At 43.3% G+C, this 14,644-nt stretch overlaps 1 protein-coding gene across 3 annotated transcripts in view; it reads left to right on the top strand.

Moving 5' to 3' along the window:
- The window catches only part of mapkap1 (MAPK associated protein 1), a 453,244-nt gene that overhangs the window by 252,032 nt on the left and 186,568 nt on the right, over positions 1–14,644 (top strand). For all 3 annotated transcript variants that reach the window (XM_039764445.1, XM_039764443.1, XM_039764446.1), the window contains one exon: positions 214–323. In XM_039764445.1, the coding sequence (XP_039620379.1) occupies positions 214–323 (110 nt within the window). The remainder of the gene's footprint in view (positions 1–213; positions 324–14,644) is intronic.

The raw sequence follows: 14,644 nt of genomic DNA, 5'->3' as shown, positions 1-14,644 counted from the left end.
TTTGGCAGATGAGCGAGTGAGAGTCAGTCTTGGCACGTATTATTCACCTGTCTGATTTATCTCTGAATGGTGGTACCTTTTTTTTACAAAGACAGAGCTGAAGATGCCACTCTTTTGTTTAGGTGGGTGGGAAGTGAGTGAGGCTTACAGTACTCTTTAAGTACCCCTCTCATCTCAACGCTTTATTTTTCTCATTTCTTTGTTTGAATGCAGAAATGCAGCCCAGGGCTTCTCTCTGATTCCCGTGGACAGCATGAAGGTCACCATGAAGGAAATCCTACAGAAGACGCTGAAAAAAAGGAAGGGCTCCCAGAGAGGCTCAGGTGACACATTTTGCTCTTTATTGAAATTGCAATGTATTCGTGTCAGTTGTACATTTTAGAGGAGAGTACTTTGTGTGCTCTTCCTTAAAGGAATACTCCACCCAAAAGTGATTCTTCTTTCAATCTGTCCCTTTCCCCCCAAGTAGTTTTCATGGAAAATGGAAGTTTTTCTTTAATTGTCTTTTTTTTCCTTTATGGTGGTAATTGACAAAGGCTGGATTGCAATTGATGATTTTTTTTTGCTACTTTATTAAAATAACTAGCCACGGTACCGGTGAAAGACAAGCAAATATTTTTAAATTGTTCTCTCTTGCCCTTTTTCATGTACCTTTTGGCACCTTCCCTTGGTTATCGCGTGTGTGTGAACGTCTCTTCAGCAGCGATTTCTTTCACTCTCTCTCGACCTTCTAAGACTCTGTCATAATTTATGTGGTGCCTTTCATTCTCACCACCTACCCTTGAAGATGACTGTCAGCGTGCCTCCCACCTCTTAATGGATGTCTCTTCACCTGCCTCCTTCTCTCAAACGTGTTCCCATAAACCCTTCCTCTCGGATTGTTTTTGAGGTTTTATACTTTCCATCTTTAAATGCGTCCTACACCTTTACTACCTTCTCTTTGTTTGTTTATCTGCTTTCCACACTTACTGTCGAAGATAAGTGATGGCTATCTTTTGACCTACGTGAACCATCAACACCTTTTCTCGGTACCCTTGTGAATCTAAATCTCCCTCGACAGACGCTCCCATTCTCAGACTGGCTTAAAAGCTCCTTTTGAATTTGAATGACTTTGAAAACCTCACCTTTCCCCACTCCCACTTCAGATCTTTAGAATCCCAACATTGTTAAGGATAGATTTGGTACAAGTGTTTGAAAGTTTTTATTTCCGTCAAAGAGCCATGGACACATTGAAGAACTCACCATGTAGTGTGGTAGAGAGCAGGACTTTAGGAACCTTCAAAAGTCGACTTGATGTCATTATGTAGAATCAGTGTGACTCGGATGGATTGGGCTACATGGCCTGTTCTCGTCACAGTTGTTTTAATGTTCTAACATATTAGTGTTCAACCAGTTTGCTTCTTGCCGTACCCTACTCCAGGATAAGATCAGAAGGAACCTGCAAATTGTTATCTCTGGTCTGATAAAAATTGGTTTAATTTTTAACGACTAAGAAACATAGCCAAGTAATTTTGACTTCAAGGGAATAAAATTAAAAAACAAAATTAAGATAATTTATCACAAACCTATCATTATAAGATTATCACGGTAGCTCTGAGGCAAGGGATCAGCACGATTGCCAGTTCGAATCCCTTAAATGCCAAAAGGGACTCTGCTCTTTTGGGCCCTTGAACAAGGCCCTTAACCTGCAATTGCTCCGTCCTGGGAATGACGTTAATCTGCATTTCCCTGCATGTAGGCCCTCCAACCTGCAGGGAAACATTTGTGGGTTGGTGGCAGGATTGGCACTCCAGCCACCATAAAAAACCTCCCACTGTTCTACTCCATCTGAATTAGTGTGGTGCCGAGGTGTCACCTGTCGCATGGCTGCACTCGGGTCCTAATCTGGAGCCTGAGTTGGTTTGTCTTGTGGTGGTTGCGGCAATGTGCTCTATCAGCGCCTGCTCCTAACCTCTTATCATTATACTGATAACTACTGCCATCGTTTAGTGTTTTAAAATTATAATAGTAGTGTTAGGATTAGAGCATTGTTACTTATGCAGATGCAAAGTATAGTAATTCAGTTTTTCCACATATTATACTTTATTTTTCCTTCTACTTTAAATAAAGATGAAGTCATATCCCAATAGGATATAATTTCTACATATCTAATAAGAAAACCTGCAAATAAATTCATTCTGCTTAATTAATTATGGCGATGGATTTAAAGTAGGGCGGCACGGTGGCGCAGTGGTAGCGCTGCCGCCTCGCAGTTAGGAGACCCAGGTTTGCTTCCCGGGTCCTCCCTGCGTGGAGTTTGCATGTTCTCCCCGTGTCTGTGTGGGTTTCCTCCGGGAGCTCCGGTTTCCTCCCACAGTCCAAAGACATACAGGTTAGGTGGATTGGCGATCCTAAATTGGCTCTAGTTTGTGCTTGGTGTGATTGTGTGTGTCCTGCGGTGGGTTGGCACCTTGCCCGGGATTGGTTCCTGCCTTGTGCCCTGTGTTGGCTGGGATTGGCTCCAGCAGACCCCCGTGACCCTGTGTTCGGATTCAGCGGGTTGGAAAATGGATGGATGTATGAAAGCATATAAGAGAAAAATGTGACAGACTGAAAATGATCCATTTTAGGTTTCAAAATAATTTGGATGATATCCATGGAACGGAAAAATAATCTATGATTATAAGAACCTAACATTGCAGACTAATAAGCCATAAAAGCTCAGAGATTGGCAAGGATTGATTTCTAATTAAGCAATTGGGTTGGAATAAAAACCTGCAGCCACTGCGGCCCTCCAGGACTGACGCTGCCCACCCTTTCTCAAGATTGAAATCTGCACGTCCCAAAAGTCCTACTCTCCACTAACACTGTCAGGTAATTTATTCTATGTGTCCAGAGTTCTTTCCAAGAAAAACTTTCTGACCCTTGTGTGACATCTGCCCTAAACACTGATTCCATTTACAATTTTAAACACTTCAGTCGTGTCCCCCTCTTAATCTCAGTTCGCTTAAACTGAAGAAGGTTCAACTCCTCCAGTCCCTCCTAGTAGCTTCATACCTCTTACTCCCAGAATCGGCCTACTCAGTCTCTTCTGAACTTTCTCTAGCGCTGCTATGTCTTCTTTGTTTGTTAGTCTTTAATTCAAGTAGGCCCTAGGCTCAGATCAGATCGACTCAGATCTTTGGTTTGCCCTCTGCTTTTGGTATCCGGATTCGACTTATGCCTGCCGTTTCGGTTGCTTTCTACATCTCCCGGTCTAATTTACCGTACAATAATATGGAGATTGAGTTCTCACATCACTTGTGTTTTGATGAGTTACAAACGACATCTCATTCACTTCCTCAGTGCCGAGTTCTTTAGCCACATTGCTTTTATCGACAATGGCAATATTTGCAGTGTTGGCCCTTCTTTCTTTTTCAAGACCTCTACAATTCGCCCTGGCAGGCTGTCAATCAACTTCTAGGCCCAATCCTGACTGATGGCAGCCCATTCTTGCATAATCAGAATTGGTGGGTTTTTGTTTGTCCACCCGCCTCCTGACCACAAGTTCTCAATGGGATTAAAGGTCTGGGGAGTTTCCTGGCCCTGGACCCAACACTTTGATGTTTTGTTCCACGAGCCACTTAGTTGTCACTTTTTCCTTATGGCCCGGTGCTCCTTCATGCTGGAAAAGGTATTGTTGGTCGCCAAACTGTTCTTGGATGGTTGGGAGAAGTTGCTCCCTGAGGATGTTTTGGTCCCATTCTTTATTCATTTCCATAAACTTCATGTCATTGTCAATAAAAAGCCTTTGAAACTTCTGAACTGCTTGTAATTCTACTTCAGTCTACCATAGAAACATCTGACAAAAAAGATCTAAAATCACTGAGCAGCAGCAAACTTTGTGAAAACCAACACTTGTGTCATTCTCAAAACCTTTGGCCACAACTGTAGGAGCTGCTGATCAAAATCGCGACTTGCATGTCTTATTGTGTATGTCGGGTTCATTTCAAATTATACCCTTATGTCAATCAGTCATTATTTTATAAAGCACCTTTGCAGAGATCACAATCAATAGTGGATTTACAAAATATGAGAGTTTGTCACAAGACAACACAAAAGGGAAAGACCATACAAAAAAAAAAAAACTCCAAAGGTCTTGCAAAAAAGACTATTTGTGAATTTCCCCTTGGGATTAATAAAGTATCTATCTATCTATCTATCTATCTATCTATCTATCTATCTATCTATCTATCTATCTATCTATCTATCTATCTATCTATCTATCTATCTATCTATCTATCTATCTATCTATCTATCTATCTATCTATCTATCTATCTATCTATCTATCTATCTATCTATCTATCTATCTATCTATCTATCCACATTGATGGATTGAAGGCCAGAGGTCCACATGACCCTCATCGTTTTAATTCTTCCACGTAAGATCATTTATGTTAGGTAGAATGCCTAGTGTGGGCTGGCTGTTCTTGTGGCCTTGGAACCCCTGCAGATTTTGTTTTTTTTTTTTCCTCCAGCCGTCTGGAGTTTTTTTTGTTTGTTTGTTTGTTTTTTCTGTCCTCCCTGGTCATCGGACCTTACTTTTATTCTTTGTTAATTAGTATTGTCTAATTTTATTTTTATACGTTGTCGTTTTTCTCTTTCTTTATCCTGTGTAGCACTTTGAGCAACATCATTTGTATGAAAACGTGCTATAGAAATAAGTACTGTTGTTGCTATCTATCTATCTATCTATCTATCTATCTATCTATCTATCTATCTATCTATCTATCTATCTATCTATCTATCTATCATATAGTGCCTTTCTCTATCTGTCTATCTATCTATCTATCTTCCCCTCAGGGATTAATAAAGTGTATCAAATCAAAATAAAAAAAGATATAATACATGGTAAAGGACAGGAAATACTGGAATCTGCAAAGCAAAATGTCGAGCATTAATGTGTAAATAGAAATCATTCCAGTGTAGATATTGTGCTTATTGAGGGCACAGCAGTTATGATCAGCACTGCAGAGCGACGTGTAATCGAAGTCCATGGAGAACAAGAAGATCTGGAGTGGGAGAGGGGAAAGGTGGAGTTTTCAGAGTCCTTCAAATGTAAAAAGAACTTTTACGCCAGTCAGAGGAGCGGCGCCCATCATCACGTAAGAATCTGACTGACGTTTGATGAAGTAGGAAAGACCCACAGGGGCAGACTTGGAGGAATTTGGCCCTCTTCCAGCAGCCATTGTTCTCCCCTGTGCTATGGCAATGTGCTCCAGATGTGCCAGTGGCACATTTTGGATTTTGCCAGCTGACTGCACCGTTTGATAACCCACTCTCTGGATGCCCATCGCTGGCCACAGAGAGAGAATTAAATGATGATGTTCTTCCCACAAGTTGGGAATGGAAGCAGCACACATAAATCTTGATTTCATCTCAGCATGCAAAGTCTTTATCCATCATCAGTCATAATGAACAAGTCGTTAGCCGCAATGAACACCACCCTGGGTTCCTTCTCACCAGTGCATGGCTTTTGTTAACTTTTTAATTCTTAGGTTTTGCAGTGCTCTGTAGGAAGGGGGTGTGTGTCCCCCTCTCAGTCATTTTTTGTGTCAGGCTCCTTGTGTATACTGCAAATGCTCTGCGTGCAATCCATGATGCAGATTCACTGGGCGGCAGGTAACTGTGGCACAACCTCTCGGTTCTTCTGAGCTGCAGTTATTGAAGTTCAGGGCCAGTTTATTTTTTCTCTCCTTTTAATCTTTCTCTATTAACAGATGTATGGACATTTCGTTCTCCAGTTGACATTTTTGGATTAAAATGCTCCACTGATTTTTGATCAGATAACTGCAGATTTAGCCAGTTTGTATAAATCTCATATATAGTTATGACAAGATTGTGATGACAGAAATCGATAACTAAAGCCCATGTTAAACATTCAGTGATACAACACTAATGTTCACTAAGTGAACAAAAGATGGAGTCCACATTCAGTGGGGGAAAGTGTCATTAAGGAGAGCACCGCTTGTGTTAGGCTTTTAGTTTGGGCAGAAGTTAATTTTCCTTCGTGGAAAGAGGAGCCGGCCTTCTGCAGGAACACATTCTCCTGGCTCGCTGAGATTGTGGGGGGTCCTGTTTGTGTGGCAGTGGAGTTGCTATCAGAAATCCCATTGAGGCATTGCTTGTGTGAATTTGGGCCATACAAGAAATAAATTATTGCTGCTGGTGTTGTCCCACTGTGTCTTGTTGGTTCCTTCCAGCCACTGGCCCGTTTGGCATCTGGTATCTGCTTCAGCTCCAGCCATATGCCAACTGGCATTTTCTTTTCTATTTTAGTTCATCAGTCCATGTTTGTTTTATATACTATGGTATCTTCACGGCAACCATGTTAGGTTATACATTAAGGTGTGTGGAGTTCAAGTCCAGGGAGGTTATGCTTAAGCATTTTAATGTACTAGTGAGGCCTCACCTGGAGTAGTGTGTACAGTTTTGGTCTCTTTTATTAGTCTCAGGGTGAAAGTTGGCTTTTTGCAGAAGTTCTTTAAATAAATACATACATAGATAGATAGATAGATAAGTATACAGTGGGGGAAAGAAGTATTTGATCCCCTGCTGAATTTGTAAGTTTGCTCACATACAAAGAAATAAACAGCAAAACCAAGGAACTGCATATTGACTTTTGCTGTACCAAAGGGCCTCCAAGTCTGCTCACTATTTAACGAGTGGATGTAGAGCTGGTTCACTTGTCCAAGTACTTCGGGGTTCACATCAATGATCAGTTGGACTGGTCCTGTAATACAGAGAAACTACACAAGAAATGGCAGAGCATTTCTTTACCGTTGGTAGTGGCATCCTTCACATCTTCTACAACTCCGTGATGGCCAGTGTGGCGAGGTGGGCGGGTAACATCACTTCAAGAGTGGCCCACCCAATCAACAAGCTAATTAAAAGGGCAGGCTCAGTTGCGGGATGCACTTCAGGCCCCTTGGAAGTCTTGGCAAAGGAGAGAATTCAAAGAAAACTGTGTGCCATTCTGAACAATGCTGCACATCCTCTCTCTGACACAAAAACACTGAGGACTTCCAGCCAATGAATCATTCAGCAGAAACGTGTCAGGAAACGCGACTGGGGCTCCTTTATACCAACAGCAATATGTCTGCATAGCGCCTAATTGTGACTGGGATGGCCTAGTCAGGAGTTTTTGTCTTCCTTTTTAGTCATTGTGGTGTGTGTTCACACCATAGTATATGTGTGTGTATACAGTGGGGGAAAGAAGGATTTCATCCCCTGCTGAATTTGTAAGTTTACTCACTTAATAAGAAATGAACAGTCTCTCATTGTGATGGTAGTTTCATTTTAATAGAGAGAGACAGAAAATCGACCAAAAACTCAGAAAAAACACATCACATAAAAGTTATTTCACTGAATAAAATACAAATCAATTTATAACTACGGGTTGACATTCAAAAATCTGGCAACCTCTGGACCTGAGGAGTGCCGGATTTTCAAAAATACCAGATTTTGGATGGTTATATATGCTGTATATATAATATTTAAAGCCCATCTTCCGCCAGCTATTCTATGAACATTCTACAGATGAACCATAGAGAGCATCCTGAGCGACTGCATCACTGTCTGGTTTGGAAATTGCACGGTTCGGGATCGCAAAGCCCTACGACAGATAGTGAAGACATCTGAGAAGATCATCGATATCTCTCTTCCCTCCATCATGGACATTTACACCACACGCTGCATCCGCAAAGCCCACCAGCATTGTGAATGATCCAACACACCCTTCACATTCACTGTTTACACTCCTGCCATTGAGAAACAAGTTATGGAAGCATTCAGGCCTTCACCACCAGAATGTGTAACAGTTTCTTGCCCCAGGCAGTCAGACTCCTGAACACTCATGGACCAGACTGATATCTGATATATATGTTCTGTTCTGCAGTGTTGCACATTTGACTCACATGCACCTCATACACATATATATATATATATATATATATAATTCACTAAGGGCACGCAAGACACTGAGCACAAGCAAGACAGAGCCCCACCCGCCAACTCTAACCATCCTACCGCGTCATGGGATACACTTGACAGAGCCACGCACGCCAACTGTAACCGTCCTCCTGAGTCCAGCGTCGCTCTCGAGGCACGCAACAACTCACCAAACAGCCTCAGTCGCTTTCGTCTGTGCAGAAGTCCACATGCACCTCTGAGCCACGTTGACGTTACACCGCACGCAAGACAGAGAGCCACGATCGCCAACTCACAGAGCCCCGCCCTCCAACTCTAACTAAGGGCACGCAAGACAGAGAGCCCCGGCCACCAACTCTAAGACCATGGGATACGCACACATTTAGTGCATACATGGATATAAATAATTGCATGTAAATGATTCACCAAAATCTGTTGTATGTAAACGATACTGTTTAAAACGTTATTGTTTTTTCATCAGAAAACCCGGTTTCCACGTCTACCTGCATTAGTTTAAATGGCACTTTTGCCACTCGTGATAGGGCTGACGTGCTGACTTATCGTGTCGACTGGGCAACACAGTGAATGCGGCATCTATCTATATATGTCTGTTTTCCGTAGCCTGCTACAGGAAGGTACTCTCTCTCGACAATTGGCATTGGTTTCGCTCCTTGCTGTTTTCATTATACTGCGACGGTGGTTTCCTAAGCCTTTGTTATACTGAATTCCTTTGTCATCATTTTCTGTTCCTTTTCTTACACTGCCATATGCTATGCCGGGCTTCAGCTAGTATATTATGCATCTTTGTTATGTGTCGTGGATTTTTCATTGTCCTGTGTTTTATGTAGCACCATGGTCCTGGAGGAACGTTGTTTCGTTTAACTGTATGTTATACTTCTGTATATGGATAAAATGACAATCAATACTCTTGAATCCTTGAATAGAAAAAGACTACCTGTACAGTCTTTTAAAGAAAGAAAGAAAGTTAAACACTAAATGAAAAGCAAATGGTTCGCACTGACACGCCGCTATCAAGTTTTTTTAGCACGTCCACCTTCTCTCCCATTGACAGCGCACAATGTTTATGTTTTACGCCACCTCTTTTCTTTGCTGAATCCATAATGGGAGCTTTACAGCAGCAAATAAATGATAAAATGAGAAGGAATGAGCAGGAATGCCTGTTTGCAGGTGCCAGCAAGACCCAACAACTGATTATCGACTACAGCGCCATCAAAACATAAACGGTGCCTCCAGAAAACAGTGGCGTGCCAACACAGTAAATTTGAAAACGCGCTTTGAAATCCATGCCGTAAATCTGAAGGAACCGGATTATCGATGGCCTGGATTTTTGAATGTCAACCTGTATTTGCTACCCTACAACCCAGCCAGAATTCTGGCTTCCACAGATTGGCTGTGTCCCCATGTGGCCTGTCTTAAGTTTGCCAGCGAACCTCTGGGCCTGTACATGTGCCTTCTTGAGCAGGGGGACCTTGCGGGCACTGAGGGTCACCAGCTTGCGTGATCGCAGGCACCTCACAGCCCAAAAGCTTAAAGGAGACTTTGTGCTGCAGGTTTGACGGGGCGAGTGGCAGTAAGAAAGCCATTCCTTAAAGGACATCACTCAGGGTGTATGTACCCCGATGGTTCAGCGTGTGACACCAATTGTCAAACATGGAGGAGGAGGATGGCGTGGTGGTCTGGGGTTCTTTTGATGAAGGCAGAGTAGGTGACCCGCACAGAGTGACTGGCATTCTGAATCAAAAGGTATACCACTGTTTGGCTGTTATATTAGCAAAAGGTGCAGGCTACTTTGATTGATCAAAAATTAGAATGCAATTTTCTACACTTCCTTGACTTCTTTGTTTTTATTTGTTCTATGCCTTGATTTCATGAATCATTTTTCCATCATCCAACCCGCTATATCCTAACTACAAGGTCGCGGGGGTCTGCTCGAGCCAATTCCAGCCAACACAGGGCACAAGGCAGGAAACAAACCCCGGGTAGGGCGCCAGCCCACCTCAGGGCACACACACACACCAAACACACTCTAGGAACAATTTAGGATCACCAATGCACCTAACCTGCATGTCTTTCGACTGTGGGAGGAAACCCACGCAGATACGGGGAGAACATGCAAACTCCACGCAGGGAGGACCCAGGAAGTGAACCTAGGTCTCCTAACTGCGAGGCAGCAGCGCCACCACTGCACCACCGTGCCGCCCTTAATGAAACATTAAGACACTAAACTGTGCATTTCTATAAATACTAAAAATAGCTGAAGTGTTCTGAAAATTTTGACTGGTAGTTTAAATCTGATTTCAAAAGATGGGATTACTGTGTCCACACAGACCAACAAACATCAAATGTGTGTCACATTATGGCGAAAAAATCAGATTTGAGTCACTTCAGCCTGGCAATGTGAACACTGCCTCAGGCCAAAAGAAGCCTTTGTCAAGGTGTTGGTACGTAACGGTATTTAAGTAATAGATATATTTTTGCAGCACCCAAACTAAAGTGTTGCCATAAGGTGAAGAGAAGCCTGCAGAAGCTTTGCGCTCATGTCAGGTTTACTTGTTGATGTGTGCATTCGGTTTTCAGGACTGAAGTGATTGGCCACATCTGGAGTGACTTTGTGGTCAGCGAGAAGGGAGAATAACAGAAGACAAATGGGGGGCACACTTGTTTTTATGGCTTATAAATTTATCAAACTCGTTTCCTCCACCGCCCACCCAAAAGGGCTCGCGATTGGGCAGACAAACAAACCAATAATCAACACTGTTAATAAGTAATCGTTTTTTATTATTTTTTTTTTCTCCCATGGTTTTCCATGTCTGATCAGAGTTCCCCACAAAAAAAATTAATTTTAGGAAGTCAGGTTGCCTCTTATTTTGTGTACTTCCAATCTAATGATGAAGAGGAGGGGTTGGCATATGCCCACTCCAATAACCGCAGTCACCGCGCAGGATATATGACTTTGTCCCCGACTTGCTTTGTAGATGGGTCTGCTGGATTATTGGTTAGAAATATAAATGGATGCTGTGGATTATGTCAGCCTCATAAACAAAAGCACTCACGCAGAGGCTGGCAGCAGGGGGCTAATGCAGGCTGCCTGTGGCGTCCGATTTACTCAGGCAGACAAAGGAGGGAGTGAATGACCCAACCGACCAACCAACCTGTGCTGAGGAGGATCTGCCTTCCAGGAAGAAAGAAAACCATAAGAAGCTTTGGACAGCTGTGGTAGCATGCATGCAGTCAAGACGGATCAATCAGGCAGCAGGAACATATGGGAGTGGACGGCAGCCTGTCTTCAATACCCAGAGAAGAACTTGGATAGCAGTGGAAGTTGAGCAGGTGCCGGACCTGTCTTTCAAAGGTCACGTAGTCCGTTTCTGGGCAGCGGCCCACTGCTCTTTTTTTCGTGCTTGTTTTCAGTACTGCCTAGCTACATTTTCGGGGCATCACATTTTTGTCTGAGAAGTCGTATTCAAGGCAGAGCTGCAGGGCTGATTACTTTTCACTTTGCTTCCTAGCCAGAGAAGCCTTTACCTTAACGTGATAGGGCAGAAATAGTGAAACTTACTCAGATCAACCCACAGAACTTCCATATCAGAGCACTGATAATACAATGCATCTCATTTTCTGTATTGCACTCTTCACCAAGTGCAACAGCACAGGATTGTGGACAATTCTCAGTTAAAATACAAGTACACATTTTACTAATTTCTAAATACAGAACTGGTCCACCTGTAAATGCAGATATGTCGAAACACACGGAGAACAAGGCAGAAACTCTTCTTGTTCTTTCGGCTGCTCCCATTTAGGGGTTGCCACAGCAGATCATCCCTCCCTGTCTTTTCCGCCACACCGACTGCCTTCATGTCCACACTTATCACATCCATAAACCTTCTCTTTGGCTTTCCTCTTTTCCTCTTACCTGGTGGTTCCATCCTCAACGTTCTTTTCTCGATGTACCCCTCATCTCGCCTCAGCATGTGCCCAAACCATCTCAATGTAACCTGTCTCACGTGGTCACCAAACTGTTGTCCCTGTGTCTGACCCTCTAATATCCTCACTCCTTATCCTGTCTACCCTCATTACTCCAAGTGAAAACTGTAGCATTTTCAACTCTGCCACTTCCAGCTCTGCCTCCTGTCTTTTCGTCAGTGCCACCCTCTCCAAACCATACAACGTTGCTGGTCCCACTACCCTTTTACAGACCTTCCAGCTGTCGTTTCATCAGTGCCACCGTCTCCAAACTATACAACATACCTGATCTCACTACAGCCTTACAGACCTTCCCGTTCACTCTTGGAGGTACTCCTCTATCACAAATTATTCCTGTCACTCTTCTCCACCCAGTCCACCCTGCCTGCAGTTTCTTCTTCACCTCTCTGCCGCACTCTCCGTTGCTTTGGACTGCTGAACCCAAGTATTTAAGTTTGTCTACCTCTGCTCCTTGCACCTTCCCTTTCACTCACACACACGTACTCCCGTCTTACTCCTACAGACTCTCATTCACCTCCACCTCTCCAGGTTTGTCTCAACCTGCTGTCTGCTCTCACTAGAGATCACAGTGTCATCTGGCGAACATCAATGGAGACTCCTGTCTGACCTCATCTGACAACCTGTCCATCACCATTGCAAGCAGGACAGGGCTCAGAGCTGATCCTTGATGTAATCCCACTGTCATCTTGAACCAGGATGTCATTCCTACTGCACACCTCACTGCAGTCACGCTGCCCTCATACATATCCTGCACCACCCTCACGTGCTTTTCTACTACTCCCGACTTCCTCATAGAGTGCCATAGCTCCTCTCTTGGCACCTGTCATACGCTTTCTAAAAGTCCACAAACATGTAATGCAATTCCTTCTGACCTTCTCTGTACTTCTCCATTAACACTCTTAAAGTAAACATCACATCTGTAGGACTCTTTTCTGGCGTCAAACCACATTGCTGCTTGCTTACAGATTGCATCTTTTTCGCTTTCCAAGATTCTGTTAAACAATCTAGTAAGAAACTCTAATGCCATCTTACCTAAACACCTCCATGCCTCCACTAGTATGTCGTCCGGGCCAACTGGTTTCCAACTTTTCATCCTCCTCATAGCTTCTCAAGTATAAATGACAGCCAACAATATCTGTCCATTAATTCAATGATGGAGAATTGACAACAGAGGGGATTAACACTAGAATTACCAGAGTCTACGAAAGAACTCGTAGATCCGGCCCACCTTAAAACCGTTCTCACCTCTCCACCACCGTCCTTTGTCTTCTAAATGTGCCGATTAAGACGAGCACATTCTGTCTCTTCTCTCTTCTTCCACCTCCCACCAGCAAGTGTTGTCTTCATTCCTCCCAACTCTGACTAACCAGAGGAGGCTGAATGGCTTCCTTTTATGTTGGACCCGTTAGTAGTTCCAGTGCCAGGACATAACCCGAATTAAGCCCTTCTGGGTCAGGCACAAGTCCTGAAAAGTAGGGATCATGATTCCCTGCAGCACCCCCTAGCAGCTCCCATAGTGACTCACTGCACTACAACTCCCATCATGACCTGCTGGGTTTTACATGGTTACTGTGGTCCTGGGATGCTGCCATCTAGCAGATGGGGGATAAAAATATACAAAATTAGGAGCTTTCCTCCACTGCCCCCTTATCTCGTCCTCCCATCCAAGTATGCCAGATAATCCTACTTGGCGCTGACAACACAGAAGAATCACAACAAACAAGAAAATTTGTGACGTGTCTAATAAGAGTGTCAGCATAGTGAGGGATTATAAAGACGTATTGCTGAGTCCCAGTCGCGTTTCTTGACACTTAAGAATGATTTGTTGGCTGGAAGTCCTCAGTGTTGGTGTGTCAGAGGGAAGGTGTGTAGCATTGTTCGGAATGGCCATCAGGTTTCACTTCATTGTCTCCTCCACTACTGCGTCCCATCACTGCGCCTGCCGCCTTAGCCAGTTTGTTGTTTTGGTGGGCCTCTCTTGTGATGAGTGATGTTATCAGCCAAGCACAACACACTGGCCATCACAGAGTTGCAGAGCACATATTATAGGAGGCTCACATTAAAGGAGGATAAAAAGGGTCTGCTCTGCCCTTTCCTATGTGGAGTAGTTCCTGTAAAGTAAAATGTGATCCTCGTGCTCTGTTATGTCTCTTCTTTCATTCGTCAGTGTGATTTTTTTTTTTACTTTGTAACACATTTATGAGGTTCTAATTCAACAAATAAAAAAAATAATTCTGTGGTATTTGCAGACATTCGTTCTACACTCTTACATTGGTAAGTCTAGGAGGGTGAAGTCTGTTAACTTTTCATTACAGTCAATAAAGTGCACATTTAATACCAGGCATACACTGTTGTGATTTTTACAAATCACACTGCATGATAGCGTTGTCAGTCATACATGTCAGTCAGTCATGGCCGAAATTATCGGCACCCCTGGAATTTTCCCAGAAAATTGTTGCAATTACAGATATTTTGGTATACACGTTTATTTCCTTTATGTGCATTGGAACAACACAAAAAACAGAGAAAAAAAAGACAAATCTGACATCATTTCTCACAAACCTCAAAAACCGGACTGGACAAAATTATTGGCACCCTCCACTTAATATTTGGTTGCACGCCCTTTGAAAAAAATAACTGAAATCAAGCGCTTCCTAGGACCATCAACAAGCTTGTTACACCTCTCAACTG

The sequence above is a fragment of the Polypterus senegalus genome, chromosome 9 (genome assembly GCF_016835505.1).
Source record: "Polypterus senegalus isolate Bchr_013 chromosome 9, ASM1683550v1, whole genome shotgun sequence".
In the NCBI taxonomy this organism is placed as follows: Eukaryota; Metazoa; Chordata; class Cladistia; order Polypteriformes; family Polypteridae; genus Polypterus; species Polypterus senegalus.
The sequence above is the reverse complement of the archived record's forward strand: the minus strand, read 5'-3'. Positions and strand labels throughout refer to the sequence as shown.